The following is a 17,263-nucleotide window of genomic DNA, read 5'->3' as shown; positions in this document are numbered from 1 at the left end:
TGAACAGTGGCAAATAGAGGAGGGAAAGAATACAGATATCGGGAGAAGAATAAGAAAGACAAGAAATATAGTGGGAGTATAGACAGAAGAGAAAGGGAGAGCTATAGAGAAAATGCACACTTTGTGTTCCCATGTTTAGGCAGAACAGCAGAGTTTGCTGCTTGCTTTCTCTTGAGCCCTGCACTCTGGGAAAGGACAGTATCTGTTTAGATTTGTGTCTAAATTTAAACCCTGATTGGCTTTGCCTCCCCCTTCACTCCCCACCCTCCCTTCCTCTCCACCACCCTCCCTTCTTCCTTGTTCTCTAGTGCAGGGACACTCACTAGGCTCTGTCAGTTCTCAAACTGAGCTGGGGCTTGGATATTATATTATACGCTCCTTAGCAGTGTGTTCTCACTCTGGCTGGACAGAAACTTTCCACAGCTAAGGGAGAAAAGGGTGAGGAAGAACAACTGACCTGAGGAAACCCTTCACTTGCAGAATATGGAGGTAAAAATTATTTCAGTAGCCGCGCGTTGCTTTGCTGACTTACTTACCCCAGCAGTTCAGATTGAATTAGCTCCACCTTTACTAGGAGCAGGTAATAATGTCAGTTTGCTGTATTAAAAGACAAATAGCCCCCTCAGTGCCCCTTGGAACTTCTTGAACAGAGTTTATTCTAAAGTTGGAAGGGGGGGGGAGAAGAGCATGTGTATATGGGGGAGGGGTGTGGTGTGTAGTTCATTTTTGAGCCTCTTCTCCTGCATTGGAGAAGGCAGTAAACTTCAAGAGGGCTGTCATCATTTTGAGGCATGATTCAAACGGTTACAAAATTAGGCACAGAAGGAGGAACTAACTCATGGAGCTGAAACTTCAGGCTTCATGGGGGTAGCTGTAGCTATACATCTCAGCAGCCTCTTTGCAGGAATGTCCTTTATTTTAGACCCCAGTGTTCCTTCTATCGCATCTGGATCTTGCAATCTCACGTTTGCTGTCAAAGATTTTTGGCACAAGAAGCAGCAGCCACAAGAAACCTTGTTTAAGCAAAAGAAATTCATACCATATAATTAAGAAATTCTTGTGCTTTTCATTGCACCTCCCCGTCTGCCCATCTTGTACCTAGTGAATGGCGGGAGCAAGGTCTGATGGTGGGACTACAGAGATATGGGTCAGGACTCCAGGGTTCTATTCCAAACCCTGCCGATGACCTGCAGCATGACTTTGGACAAGGTCCTTGACCTTCCCCCATCCCCTCCCCCGTTTCCATTAATGAAAAATGGAGGGAATAGTACTTCCCTAGATTTCAGATGTGACACAAGACTGAATTGACATTTTACAATATAAAAAGTCATAGAGTTTTTAAAGTACACCAAGAGCTTCAGATAAAAGTTGTCATAGAAAATAAAAGTATTATCTATTGTGATTAATTAGGGCATAGGACATGGAGATTATTACAATAGTCAAAAATTCAATTGACAAAAGGCTTTCTCATTCATTTCTCTGCAGTTACAGACCTTTTTATGTAACTTACTGTATTTTTTCTGGGAAAACAAGTTTTGTGTTAGTCCTCAATCCTAGTGTTGAAGGGGATCTGAGCACAGGAGGCAAATATCAAGACTAGGGAACAGTGTTCCTTCGGTACCACCATACTTTTTCATTGAATTTTTCCACTGTGCAGTTCACCGTGGGTGTTCTGACAGTTCCCAGTTTCTAAACTAGCTCCTGGTTGTGCTCTGATGCTTTAAGAGCAAGGGTTAAAGATCAGGCAACTTCAGTAGAAAATCCTCAAAAGGAAATCAGACCTGTGGGCACCCAGGTTTTATGTGTAGAACAGGATCAAGCAGTAATCATACCAACTCAAGATGAGTCATGTTGAGGGGTCAAATTAAATTGCTTCCCAGGGGCTTGTAGATTTGATAGAGCCAAGCCTATGTCATTAACTGTGCTTAAGTTACAGTTAGTCTTATCATCTTTAGTTGTACAGCATCCTATGATGTTCTCTGTCTGAGAAGGGTCTTTTTTGTTGGTCTCATAAAACAGACACAGACTAAAGTTTATCCAGGGGTGAGTCTCAGACTGCTAGGAAACTCAGAAAATATATAAAGCCACACACTCATTTAATTCAAGGCTAGTAGAAAATCTAATATAAAAAGTACTTACTATCCAGGAAATCACATGCTTATAATCAGACTGATATGTAGAGCTGGAACGGACATTAGGTCACATCTAATCCATTCTCCACCAGCACAAGCCAATGTATTTTCTAGTGTTTCATGCACTTGTATTTTAAAGGTCATAAGAAATGAGGCTTCCACTTCCTTTGGGAATCAAACAGGGCCTACCAAATCTCATTATCAGGAAGTTTTTCCTGAGATTTATTCTAAAATTTTCTTTCTCTTGATTTTTTTCCCCATCACTACTAGCTACCTCCTTTTTACCACCATAAATTACTGTCCTTCCTAGAAACTTACTTGCTTTAACCATTTGTAGATAGTTGCAATTTCTTTAGTTATTATATTTAACAGCACCTTTCGTCTTCAGAAACATTTTATACATCATGAATTTGGCTTCTTGCACCTCTGTAAAGAAGGTTAATATTATACAGAGGTTTAGGCCACATATAAAGCCAGCTGTGCCAGAGGTAGGATCAAAGACTGAGGAAATCCCAGGTCCCTCCTCAGTGTCCTTCTCCCTCATTAGAGCTTTTAGCAGGCAGCCGTGCCAGAATATACAGCCTTTTGTCTCTTCGGCCTCCAGGCTTAATGCATCCATGCAACAGGAACAAGAAGTTCTGTCATTTCCCCCTTTGCCAGGCAGTTTGCTTCAGCTGTAGAGTGCAGAGCTGTTATGTGCTCTGTAGCTGGTATAATTGACAAGCTCTTCACGCTAATGGGACAGATGATGATTACCAGAGCTACAGAGTGAGATGGGCTACCTTCAGATGATTGCCATTTCCATCAGGTCCCTAGATCCTTAAGGACAAAAATAACCAGGAGGGTTCACTTGCCTTGTGTGATTTTACTGCTGCTGTTTTTCTTTGTGTTTTGTAGCTAGAATCTTATCCAGTCTGCCATCAGGAACATACTGAGCATTTTAGTTAGGTCAGCTGCTATACAAACAAAGATGGGTTAGCACCCCCGGTTGGGAAGAATACAGCAAAATCTAAGATTGCCAACTCCTATGGTTTTATTGTGAGTTTCATGTATTTGTTTTTCTTAATGTTCTAGCTTCTAGAGTCGGGTTTAACCTAAAAATTCCAGCTTTTGTTTTAAAATAGTAAACTTCTAGCCTTCATGGCTGCAGACCATAGCTTGAAAATGTGAATCCTAACAAACTCCACCAGCAGACTGCAAATAAAAAGAACTAAAATGTAAGACACTTAACATTGTCAATACTGATAATACTGTAAAACTGCCCTCAAGAGAACATACACTAAATTTCTCTGTAGGATTCACAAAATTGGGAGTAGGGGCAACATGCAGCCCCGTTACTTTGTAATTACCTTAGAAGGTTTGGCATTTGATCTGAATAAGCAGCCTAAAGTTTAGATGCATTTTTGAACTGTATGATCTTTTGAGCTTTGTGAAACTCAGCTGGAAACTTTGTGAGATTAGGCCTCATGTGGAACTTCCAGTACCTCCTGCAGCTGGTTAAGTAGGTTATTGTTATTGCATTTTCCTGCCACTCTGATGCTGGAGACTGGTAGTGCAGAGGCATGTGAAAGTTACAAATAAGGTAGGTGCCGGAAGCAATCCAAGTCTTCGAGCAGCAGTTTGTTTTCTGGACTAAGATGAAAAAATATTTTAATTTTCTCTGAGCAGTTGGGATGCAGCTGACAACTTCACTGTGGGGACAGTTACCGCTCCCTTTTCTGTATTCCTCAGTAGGGGTCATTTCTCCTCCTCTTAGTGTCTGTACTCCTAACTCCTCCAGGCAGCTAACTTCTGGTGGGCTTTCATTTTGCCAAGGAGGAGAGCAGTTCTCTGCCCCTTTGGGTAGCTTGCTTGGTCACTTCCTTTTGGTGGCTATGTACTGAGTGGATTCCTTGTTCCAGAGCATGGCTGCATCTGGACTGGCAAGTTTTTCCACAAAAGTGGCTGCTTTTGCGCAAAAACTTGCCAGCTGTCTACACTGGCCGCTTGATTTTGCGCAAAAGCACTGACATTCTACTGTCCAAAATCAGTGCTTCTTGCGCAAATGCTTTGATGTTCCCGTTCAGGCAAAAGCCCTTTTCTGGAAATGTTTTTGCGCAAGAGGGCCAGTGTAGACAGCTAAAAACTGTTTTGTGCAAAAAAGCCCCGATGGCGAAAATGGCAATCGGGGCTTTCTTGCGCAAAACTGCGTCTAGATTGGCATGGACGCTTTTCCGCAAAAAATGCTTTTGCAGAAAAGCGTCCGTGCCAATCTAGACACTCTTTTCTGCAAATGCTTTTAACGGAAAAACTTTTCCGTTAAAAGCATTTGCGGAAAATCATGCCAGTCTAGACGTAGCCCGTGTATTCTCTCCACAGGAAAAATGTACAGGAGCAACTGAGCTATGGGTTTTCACCTGGCACAGGCAGGGCACTGTAAAAATGACATTAACTCCTGACTTTTGTCACTGCCATGAAAACCCCACTAGCCTGTCCTCAGTAGGTGAATAGTAGTAGAGAGGTAGCCGTGTTAGTCTGATCTTGCTAAAACAAAAGGAAAAATTATGTAGCACTTTAAAGACTAACAAGATGGTTTAATAGGTGATGAGCTTTCGTGGGCCAGGCCCACTTCCTCAGATCTGAGGAAGTGGGTCTGGCCCACGAAAGCTCATCACCTATTAAACCATCTTGTTAGTCTTTAAAGTGCTACATAGTTTTTCCCAATAGGTGAGATAGTGAGGAGACACAGAAGGAAGATTCTCTCATCCCTCTGTTCTCCTTTCCTTTCCTATGAGCTGTCACACTCCACATCTGAGTCCCGACACAACTATTTCCTCTGACAGGAATACAGACTTACCTTCCTATTTCACAGCACATTCAGCCAGAGCATAGCAGAGTTTAGCATCACTGTATCATACTAAAAATCCAATGGGACTAAAGCCCTCTCCCAAGCCCCAACACTGCTGCAGAAGCAGTTATTCTGCCTCTAGTAATAACTATTCAGCATCAGGCAGAGCAAGCACTGAAATGTGGGTTTCCTGGCTTTCAGGGGGTTACTTCAACTACTAGGCTATTAGTTATTCTGGGTGCTGGTACTCTGTTAGGGCATGTTTACACTTCAAGGTGGGAATGTAATTTCCAGCTCAAGAAAACATGCCCATGCTAAAAACAGAGTTTAGCTACTGTGTGAGCAGCAGGAATGGTTGTTAACTCCCAGAGTATGCTTTCTGAGGCACATCCCTGGGATGGCTAATCCTTCCTTCCACTTACCTTGTGCTGGCTACATTTTATTTTTAGTGCACTAGCTTGATTAAAGTTAGCACAGGTAGTTTGATTTTGTTGATCCCTGAAAGGATTTAATGGGTGTCACTGAGCAACCTGCTCCAATATGGCCCCTCAGCCTCCTGAGCCAACGACTGGACAAGTCACTCTTTCCGGCCCATCACCACTTTAACTGGCTGGAACTGTTGCTGTTGAGCAGCATAATACATTTCTTTTCGTGACTGAGTACATAACTCATTTTCTCCTTGATGATCCTGTGATGCAAATCATAGTTTCCGATGATAGCTGGAGGAAGACACTTTGTGTGATCCTGTCTTCTTGGTTCACAGTTCCAATGACAGTTGAGTGCATGAGGCAGCAGGGGAGGAGATTTAAACTACCAGCCCTGCAAACTGAGTCTGGCATCTCCAGCATTAATAAAGACTCTTATGCAGAACATAACAATCAGACCAGCTCACTCTCTCAAAGCTACCTTAGCCCTGCAGAGTGAATGCTTGTTCTGTATTGTCAAGTCAGCAGGCTGTGACTTGAGATCAGCCACAATCAGCTCTGTCATGATGGGAGATATTGCAGTGTGAATACTGCCTACATATACAAGGGCAGAATTTGAACCACATGGACCATGTGTATTGTTTAAAAAGAGCCTATTTTTACTTAGTCACTAGGGATATTTTTCTGAGTCGTTGATTCTCATCTCTAAGCCATTAGTTGGAGTCCTTCCAAAGCTATGCAGTGCAGGATCCAGCTAGGAGTCTCCTCCAAAGAATTTTTTACGTTAACAATTCCAGCCTACATCTTTCTAACATCGTACTGCCAACCAAGGCAACATAGTGATGCCATGATACAGCTCAGGGATTGCAAAAGGTTTGTCTGCCCTGATAATTGTCAATTAAAGATTGCTCTTAAAAATAAGAAAAGAGAACAGATTCTTTTCATTTACATGCAGATAAGGATTTTCATGGTGTAACTGAGCAGAATTTGGCCCTTGGTAAATACACTTCTAATCTAAAATAATGGTATGGTGTCCTCTGCTGAACAAAGGTAGCAGTTACTCTAACTTTAGCCTCACAGTAGTCTTTACAAGTGGAAAAAAGTGCACTGATGTCGTCCAAGGTAATTCCATGCTGATTCTTGTCCTTTGGACAGTAGTCTCCAGTTTTAGAACTATTCTAGGTAGCAACACAAATGCTGTTCAAGTAGCAGCATTACAGTTCTTGATCAGAGGTAGCTCTCTGGTTATCCTCTGTCTTGTTAGAGGCAGCTCTCTGTTTATCCTCATCATTGACTAAGAGGTGGTGGGAAAGGAAACTATGGCTGTGCTAGCGACAAGGAGTCCTGTGGCATCTTATAGACTAACAGATGTATCGGAGCATAAGCTTTCGTGGGCAAAGACCCACTTCGTCAGATGCATACATGCATCTGACGAAGTGGGTCTTTGCCCACGAAAGCTTATGCTCCGATACATCTGTTAGTCTATAAGATGCCACAGGACTCCTTATTGCTTTTAGAGATTCAGACTAACATGGCTACTCCTCTGATATGTGGCTGTGCTGTGCACATTTGTGGGCTGTCTGGGATAATGCCATACTGCTTTTGCAACATAGTTTGTGTAATATTAGTACTTCGATTTCTTTGGATGAAAAGTGATCTAGATGGGCAAAGTTCTTACTAAACTCAGTGAATGATCACAAACTGCCCCAACACTGTGAAAATACTAACCCCCCTTTTCAACTGCTATAATGTAGAAGTTATTCAGTACAACATAGCCACATTAAATAGTTTAGAACTTGAAGGGGGAAAAAAGACTATCATCTTATTGCAACTGGAGATGGAATTTTAGGAGGCAGAACTCAATTACTAGAGTCACTGTCCTGTTTCTATGAAAGTGTCATGAGATCTTGGATGCCCCAGAGCACTACAGTTTTACATTTCATCTGAGCCAACACCTCCAGTAGCACTGTGCCCCTAGTACAATACTGCTGTATTGGTTCCACATTGACTCAGTTAAATGGATACTACCTTTTTGAATCACCATTGTCAATCGGATGGTCTTAGTTGTAAGCATAGACCCGGCCAAATCAAACCTCATTTGTGCAATCGGATGAGGTCACAACACAAATTGGCATGGCTGCAGTCTGTTTTTTTTAAGCATGGCATTTGTGCTCTACAGAGTCTGTCCATACCGCACACTATGTGTATGTAACCTGTTGGTCAGTGTGTGTTGTATTCTTTCCACAAAGATATGGGTCTGTTACAGTCCTGGTTCCCATTCCTATCAGATCATACTATTAAGTGAATAATTCACTTAGAGGGGCTGCAAAATAAGAATAAAGAAAGGCCCAGTGGGTCTAATATAATATCCAGCACAATCCTATTGATAAAATTGTAACTATATTTTCTCTATGTATAGAATAAATGTATATCAATAACTTGGTGTGATGGTCACAGCTTAATAAACTCTGGTCATCTGAAGAATTAAGTCTGGATCACTTGGCTGAATGGCAAGAGTGATCACTGTCTAAATAAAATGTGAAGGTGTATAGACCTCAGAATTAGGAATAATTTAGTTTATTGAACTAGAAGGTATACCTAGGTGTAGTGCAATGAGATTAAGAAAAGGAAGACGTTGGCCTAAAGCAGCAAAGATTTTTGACAGCAAGAGCTATTATGTTTTGGAATAGTTATCCAAGTGCAATGGGAGCTCCATCCCTTGGGACATTTAAAAATAGACTGGACAAATCACTGGAATGAGATGCTGTCAGGAACTATTTTGAACTGAGTTGGAGCAACATCACTGAGTAGGGAGTCTGATCCTGCAAGCCTTCCATGGGTCAGAGTACACTACAAAGTTAGGTCTTTTAACTACATCTCCCAGGGCTGGGAAAAACTGTGTGTTATAGATAAGGCAATCTAAACCCTGATGGTAGGGTGGTGGAAGAAGTCTTCTTTCAACCTATCTATTGCCTCTCAAAGATTTAGTAGAGTGATGGAAGAGTCCCTGTGAAGTTAGTGACTTCTGGCATGTAAGAGCAGGCTTCAAAAGACTGAACAGGTCAGATAAGATTGAGTCTCTGGTGTCTATGATTCCACCCTGCTCTGTCACATTGTTAAAGACCTGGAAACACTCACATATAGGAAACATAACTCAGAAAAGAAACATTTACAAAGTCCGCAGAAGCCTGCAAACCCTTTATTGAATATGCAAAAAGATACAGTATTACTGTCTTCCTTTTTTCCATTTGCTTTCCATTACATTTCAGCAATCATTGTAGGTTACTCAGCTCTTGAAATATCTTCCTGGCTGGACGTCATGTTTCCTTTAATGAAAATGTATTTTCTCCTTTGAGTTTGTGTTCCATATTTCCCTGAAATTTCAAGGCTTTAGCCTTGCTGTTAATAGCCTGATTCTGACTCGTGATATACACAATTTAATACAGGTAGTCCCCGAGTTACGCGGATCCAACTTATGTTGGATCCGCAGTTACAAACGGGGTTTTTCTCGCCCCGGAGGACGGGAGCGGCAGGACGCCCAGATGTGCCGTGGTCCTGCCGCCTATGTCCTCCGGGGCGAGAAAAGCTGCTCCGCGTCTCCCTGGTCTGCTGGGGGGAGGGATTCCCCCCCAGCAGACCAGGGAGACGCTGAGCAAAGCCGCGGAGCACGCGGGCAGCGGGACAGCCCAGACGTGCCGCGGCTGTCCCGCTGCCGGCGTCCTCCGAGGCTTTGCTCCCCGTCTCCCTGGAGTCAGCCGCTGGTCAGTTTCAGCAGCGGCTGAATCTGGACGCCAGTTCCGACTTACATACAGATTCAACTTAAGAACAAACCTACAGTCCCTATCTTGTACGTAACCCGGGGACTGCCTGTACTTTATCTTCTATTTTATTTTCTTTATGAAATAATAAATGGCTAATCCTTCAGGCCTAGAGTAGTGAAGATCCTCCTTCAATAGAACACAGCTGCTTCCAAAGTGTTTATTCCTTGTAGAGTCAGGGGACTATCAATGCAAACAGCCCCTCAGGTTCATGTTATTCACTGAATAATTATAACCAATTTGAGAAACCTATTAACTAGCCACACCGGTTTGTTTATTACCAGTGCCACGGCCACAGAGCCTCACGGCTCCTATTGGCTCCATTTCACCATTTGCAGCCAAAGAGAGCCAAGGGAAATGGCAGCCCAGCCCACACTGCTTCTCATGGCTCCCGTTGGCTGGAAATGGTGAAACAAAGCCAATTTTTCCTAATGTTTTTCTAATGTCCAACCAAAACATCCTTTGCTGCAATTTAAGCCCATTGAGTCTTGTCCTATCTTTAGAGGTCAAGGAGAATAATTTATTTCCCTCCTCCTTGTAGCAACCTTTTAGATACTTTTAAGTTATTGTGTCCCAATTCTTTGAAACCCAATTCTTTCAAGTTTCCCTAACCGCTCTTGTTTTCTAGATTTTTAATCATTTTTCTTGCTCTTCTCTGGACCTTCTCCAATTTGTCCACATTTTTCCTGAAATATGGCACCCAGAACTGGACACAACATTCCAATCGAGGCCAAATCAGTACAGAGAAGAGTGGAAGAATTACTTCTCGTGTCTTGCGGTTAGTACATCCCAGAATAATAGTTGCTTCTTTTGCAACAGTGTCACACTGTTGACTCATATTGAGCTTGTGGTCCACTATGACCTCTAGATCCCTTTCTACAGAACTCCTTCCTAGACAATCATTTCCCATTTTGTATGTGTGAAACTGATTGTCGCTTCCTAAGTGGAGTACTTTGCATTTGTTCTTATTGAATTTCATTCTATTTACCTCAGACCATTTCTCCAGTTTGCCTAGGTGATTTTAAATTTTAATTCTATCCTCCAAAGTACTACAACCCATCCCAGCTTGGTAGCATCCACAAACTTTATTATTGTACTTTCTATGCCAATTATCTACATTGTTGATGGAGCTAATGAAGAAAACCAGTCCCAAAACTGATCCTTGTGGAACCCCACTGTTATGCCCTTCCAGTATTACTGTGAACCATAAATAACTACTCTCTGGGAATAGTTAGCCAACCAGTAATGTGCTTACCTTGCAGTAGTTCCACCTAGATTGTATTTCTCTAGTTTATTTATGAAAAGGTCTTGTATGAATGTATCAAATGCTTTACTAAAGTTTAGGTATACAACATCTACCACTTCCCCCTTATCCACAAGGATTGTTATCCTATCAAAGAAAGCTATCAGGTTGATTTGACATGATTTGTTCTTTACAAATCCATGTTGATTATTACTTATCACCGTATTATCTTCCAGATGTTTGCAAATGGATTACTTCATGATTTGCTCCATATCTTTCCTGGCACAGAAGTTAAACTGATTGTTGTGCAGTTTCCTAGGTTGTCCTTATTTCTCTTTTTTATAGATAGGCACTATATTTGCCCTTTTCTAGTCTTCTGGAATATTTCCCGTCTTCCATGACTTTTCAAAGATGATAGCTAGTGGTTCATATATTTCTTTTATCAGCTCAGTATTTTAGGATGCATTTGATGAGGTCCTGATGACTTGAAGACATCTAACTTTTCTAAGTAATTTTTAACTTATTTTCCTATTTTTATTTCTGAACCTATCTCATTGTTTCCAGCATTCACTATTCTAGGTGTCCAATCACCATCAACCTTCTAGGTAACAACTGAAATAAACAAGTGATTAAGCACATCTGCCATTTTCATATTTTCTACTATTATTTTCCCCTCTTAATAGCATGAGTGATCTGTAGCCAAATTCACCAAGAGGGTCCTTCCCACATGCATACTTCCTGTTCTTTTTTAGATTTAGAGCATAATTTGTAGCAGCCTTGCTAGTCAGGCAATCTGGTTTTTAGTCTATAGATTCCCCCAAAGTAAGATTGAAGCCTAGGGAAGCCTTTTTGTCAAGACACTCACAGGAAAGAAAACCCAACAAGTAATATAATCAACCAGTTATAGACTCCTACCTTTTTGCATTTACTCCACACGCACACACCTCTTTGCAACATAGCATTATTTCTTACACTTCCTAGAAGTCCAAGTGTAATTTTTTCACTACTTTTCTTACACACATAATTTTTGAATTAATTTTTTGCAGGTGAAGAGTGCTGTCTTGACAGGCCTGGAGAGTGACATTCTCCATCTTCCCCCATAAATATGCATAGCAAAGGCAGTGACAGCATAAGATGCCCCTGCACCATGGGTCCCCAGCACTTCAACTGTAACCTGAAATCCTGTATCTAGGGAGAGGAAATTTTAGTCCCCATTCAGTCCTTGGACTTTCTGTCAACAAAGGAACATCTAATGCGTTAAATTACCCATCACAAAAATACTGCAACTATGAAGTCAATTGATATCAGTTATAATACATTTCAAAAACATTCATTTCTACCTTACAGAAAATCTGTGAGAATAAATTATTTTATAGGTGCCTTATCTGAGAAGCAGATTATAAGTGACTTTCTGAAGGTTACAGAGGGAATCTACATCACAATCTGAATTAGAATTCAGGAACTGCTCTCTCCTACTCTCCTCAGACCACATTTCACTTAGTTGTTTTTGGACTTGTTTGTGTAGGAAGGTCCTTGAGGCCTCTAACCCATCATTAGGTGTGCCCCAGAGTAAGTTTGAAGTGTTTGGGACCACATCCTCAAGAGTGACCAGTGACCACTAGGGATGAAAAATCCAGTTTAATTAGTTAATCAATTAAAGATTAAGTTTAACTGGTTAACCGATTAACTGGGAAAGAGGGTGGGCGAGGGGGCCACTCCAGCCTGTGCCCCTGCCCGGGGTGTGCCTGGGCTGGGACCGCAGTGGATTAGGGCTGTTCTAGCCAGGCTGGAGTGGCCCCCACTCATGACGGGTCCCACGGGGTTGGAGCAGCCCCCACTGATTAATCATAACCAGGAAGCATCCCCCCTTACTGGGTGATGCTTACTGGTTGACCGGTTATCTGGTTAACTATTCACATCCCTAGTGACCACTAATTTGGGTGCCCAATTTGCACAACCAGCAAAGGGCCTGATTGCAGAGGACCCAGAACTACATTTGAAGTCAGTGAGAGTTGTAGGTATTGGATACCTCTGAAAATCAGTCACTAGCAGCCAGATCCTTAGGGCCACTCTTAGACCCTTTGAGATGCTTGAAAGTATTTCAAAGAAGACCGTCTTTTTTGGTTTTAAAAACTTGCTATGGGCTCAGCTTAACATTGGCACTTTAAGCTAATTAATAAGTTACATGTATACTGTCACTCTGACCACTGGGCTATCCTTTCCCCCTCCCTTTGTCTTTGTTTGTCCTCTTACACCAGTGGCTCCCAATCCTTTCTAGCATACAGACCCATTTTCAATCTATTAAAGTTTTGTGCCTCCCCTCCCCCAAACACTATAGCTATGCCTGCAGTCTGCGCATCCCTCAGCCCACGCTGCTTCCCAAGCTGCGTCCCTCAGCTTGCTCTGGAAGCACCGAGGGACTTGCTGGCTGCTGGCACAGAGCCTCTCAGCTCCCTACCTTCCACAGACCCCCTACAGTTCCACCGCAGACCACCAGGGGTCCGCGGACCACAGGTTGGGAACCACTGTTTAATGCTAAGCTCTTCCAGTGCAGACTGTCTATGTCAGTGGTCCCCAACATTTTGGGGCTGCCAGGGGCACAAGAATGGCTTGGGCCAGACCTGGTCACTAGGCAGGCACACAGAAATGCCCCGGTGGGCGCCATGGCGCCCACGGGCACCACGTTGGGGACCCCTGATCTATGTCTATGCCCTAGCCTCAGTACAACACTGACTATATCTTGGAGGCTACAATATAATTAGCTTAAAAAACAAGCACTTTCTGCTGCAGTCTCTGCTTTCTCTTCTTGTCTACTGTCAGCCTCCTCTTTGTCTTTTCACTCAGCTGCGTAATGTTGGTACCAGAGCTGGCTACTATGCAGCTCAGCTCATCTGAAGTGGCCTTTCTATGTTTCTTCCCCTTGAAACACCCAGCTCATTACAAACTGCCCTGATAGCAATTTTTCCATTGCTTCTACCTCTCAGAAGCTGAGGGATAGAAAAATTACTGGACTTCCAATACATTTGAGGACACAGTGTTTAAAAGTGATTTCTCAGAATGAAATTGTGAGCTGCTCAGGCCAAGTTCTGCTTTCAGTTACAACAGTGGTATTTATTCCCTTCAGAGTGCTTACTTTAGATTTGTTTGTGTTAGTGAAAGCAGAACTTAGCCCAGAATTGTTTCTTCCGCTATAATTCCTGATAGAATTGTTTAAAGTATTATTACTGTTTAGATAACATAATTATAGTTTACCCCTTTTTTGGAAAAATATTAATAAAAAAAAAGCTGTTTTGCTTACAGAGTGAGCGTAGTCTTGTGGTATACAAGGAGACATGGGACTCTTTGACTTTATGCCTAACTACCAACTCACTTTGAAACACACATCCAAGTTGTCCTTGGCAAAATCATTTACATTTTGTGCCTTGGTTTAGTTAGCATTTTCTTTGTTTTAGAGCTAATTCCTCAATTTCTGAGCTTTGTCAACCTCTATTAATGAGTGTTTGCAATACTGTTTAGACGGGAACTTTCGAAAAAAAACCTTTTTTGAAAGATCCTGTAAACCTCATTTTTTGTACAGGAGTACAGGATCTTTCAAAAAAGGGTTTTATTTTTGAAAGATCCCCATCTAAACAGTCGTTTTTCTTTCTAAAAGCCCCTTTTAAAAAAAAACCGCGGCCACCATTATGCAAATGAAGCAAGGGAAATTTAAATCCCGGCTTCATTTGCAAATTTGAAGTGTCTAATTTACATCTCTTTTTTGAGAAAAGGGATGTAGTCTAGACACATCCAAAGTGATACGTTTAAGTATCTAAATAAGACCTTACTTGGATGGGCTGCTACATTCAATACCCTGATGACATTACAAGTTAAGTGTCCAGCATTTATAGCCCACTCTATTAGCCTCATTTAGCATAGACACTCTAATTGACAATCCCCCCCCCCTTCCTTAACCTTCCCCATCCCCTCTATTTGACAATTTTTTCCCTCCACATCCCCTCTTTTTCTGCTATTTATTTGCAACTCTGGACCCCTTGCTCAAAAGCTTATGAAACCATCTACATTTTTTGTTAGCCTCTAAGGCAGTGGTCCCTGACACGGTGCCCGGGGGTGCCATGGCGCCCACTGGGGCATTTGTGTGCGCCTGCCGAATCATCTGGGCTGGTCCCACCCACAGTGCGCGGCACATGCGCGGTGCCAGCCCCGGGCATGTGGCACATGGGCGGCCCCTGCCCCGGGCACGTGGCACATGTGCGATGCCGGCCTTGGGTGCACGACGCGCGGGCAGCCCCACCCCGGACATGCAGCGCATGAGCGGCCCCACCCCCAGATGCCCGGCGCATGAGCGGCCCCGCCCCCAGATGCCCAGCAGCCCCGAAAGGTTGGGGACTACTGCTCTAAGGTGCTGCAGGACTACTTGCTGTTTTTTAAGGTTTTTTTTTTTTCAGTTTCAGACTACACGGCTACACCTCTGAAACTTTTGAATAATAAACAGTAGTCGGGGCTGTCCTTACCACGAGGCGAACTGAGGCGGCCGCCTCAGGTGCCAGACTGGGGGCAGGGAGAGGTGCACCACTAAGACCCAGAGAGTAGAAAATTGTGTCTGCTGCTGGTGCATATGTATTCTCTCTGCAGTACCATGAAAGAAGTAGAACAGGAAAAAGGCAGAATTGAGACCTTTCAAAGTTTTGGCCCAAGCGAAGGGGCATGGGGGCATCATTTGAGCTCCCCGCCTCAGGTGCCAAAATGTTGTGGACCGGCCCTGACAGTAGTTGGGGACACAAAGGGTTTGCATGTTTCTAAGACAGGACCGTAGCTGCCCTCTAACCAATATATTATAGTATGTACATATTTAAGACTGGGCTGCAGTTTTCAAATGAAAAACCCTATTAATTTCATTCAGGACCATTTACCCGAAAGAATGGCTCCACCTTAAGGAAAGATGAACACAAGAGACAAGGAATAATAGATCATTCACTAGAACCTGAATAATCCTGTGCAAATGCTGGGCTGGCCTAGGCATGGGTTTGTGACAAGTGGAATTCTCATATTAGGGAACACTTCAACATGTGTTGCACTAGTAGAGATTCATCATGGTCTGGAGGATTATGCATGGAGCTGCGACTCATGAGGTCTCAAATTCTGATCTAGATTTTATCTTGGATTTAGTGTGGGCTACTTGTTTATCTTTGTCCCTTAGTTTCTCAATTTGTAAAACTGAGGTAGTATTACCCACGTACCTTGAAGATGTTGTGACTATTAATATACACAGTGTTTTGATTATGTAGGCACTATGCAAATGCGAAGTATCAGTATTACTAATGAAAACTATTTATGTTTCCAATTTGTATTTTTCATAGCTTTCTTTTCTAGTTTTGCTAATCTCCACAGACACTTAGACAGAACAGGCTTTATGCTCCTGTGATTTGCATACCATGGAGCAAAGAAAACCACAGCAATCTACTATAAATCTAGTCTCAAATGTTTAAGCAACAATCAAAAACTACTGGGTAGCTAGACTAGCTTACTACGTATATAAGGTGCTTTTCAGTCCTAATTGCATTGAAGTGAGAATACCAGATTACAGAGCTCTATAAAGATAGATAGGTGACTGTCTCTTCTGCTTTTGCCAACATTAAGGCTACATCTAATCTACATCCCTCTGTCGGCAGAGGCATGTAAATGAAGCACTTCAAAAGTGCAAATGAAGCTGGGATTTAAATATCCCGCACTTCATATGCATAATCACGTAATGGCACTCTTTTGAAAAAGCGCTATTTCGAAATTGAAATCTTACTCTAGACGCAGTTCTTTCGAAAATGGGGCACTTTTTCGAAAGATCCTGTAAACGTCAAAAAACCTCAAAAAACCACTTTAAGTGCTTCATTTACATCCCTCTGCCGACAGATGTAGTCTAGATACAGCCTAAGTAACTACCTCTCCTAAATAATTATGCTTAGATTTCAGACATATTTACTCCTGTGGAATAAGACCTCTAGCTGCAAGATAGACAATTTTCTATGCAAATTCTATTTCTGAGCTTGCATCTTCCACAGCAACTCTGACACTGTAGCATTAGTTAATGCACTTACTTTGCTAGGGGAAAGAGGCCTCAACAATAGGGAGAATGACTTTATCACAGGATACATTTAAATAGAACTTGCATAATTTATTTTAATTACAATGACATTTTCTTTGAAATAGAAAAGCTGGCCAGTATTTTTAACAGTTGCAATTTCCTGAAGTCTACAGATGTTTCCTATAAGTCTGCTGGGAAAGGGCAGAACACATTATTTGCAAGTTTTGTCTCAGCGGCATTCAGCCACCCAGGTTCGCACACATTCACACTATTTCAGTGGTTACATGTTTACATGTGGAGACATCTCTCCCCACATGTAAACATATAACCACTGAAAATGTCAGCAATTACATGTTTACAACCCCCCTCCCACACACACTTTTTAACATCCCTAGTTTGCACTAGACCCTCTCAATAAACGCCTGGTGGATTGATCACTGCAGTGTCGATCCACCTGTAGTGAAGACTAGGGATGTGAAAAGTAATTTAATACCGTATTTTCCGGCGTATAAGGCTACTGGGCGTATAAGACGACCCCCTAATTTTTTAGTTAAAAGATAGGTTTTCGTCTTATACCCCAGCGCCCTTCCGCGTCCCCGGCTTTGCTCCCGGTGTCCCTGGTCTGCTGGAGACGGTCCCCAGCAGACCAGAGGCACCGGGAGCAAAGCCGCAGCAGCGGCGGGGTCCCGCGCCTCTGAGGCTTTGCCAGAGCAAAGCAGGACAGAGTTTAAATTATAACATT

General features: G+C 42.5%; 1 protein-coding gene across 1 annotated transcript in view; it reads left to right on the top strand.

Moving 5' to 3' along the window:
- The first annotated feature begins 282 nt into the window (after nt 1-282).
- RCSD1 (RCSD domain containing 1) overlaps nt 283-17,263 on the top strand; it is a 44,796-nt gene continuing 27,815 nt past the window's right edge. The window contains exon 1 of the mRNA XM_075909122.2: nt 283-489. Within this exon, the coding sequence (XP_075765237.2) occupies nt 484-489 (6 nt within the window). The 5' untranslated portion in view covers nt 283-483. The remainder of the gene's footprint in view (nt 490-17,263) is intronic.

Source organism: Pelodiscus sinensis, chromosome 1 (assembly GCF_052426305.1).
Source record: "Pelodiscus sinensis isolate ZL-2025 chromosome 1, ASM5242630v1, whole genome shotgun sequence".
Lineage (NCBI taxonomy): Eukaryota > Metazoa > Chordata > Testudines > Trionychidae > Pelodiscus > Pelodiscus sinensis.
Note: the sequence above shows the minus strand (reverse complement) of the source record. Positions and strands in the feature narration are given on the sequence as shown.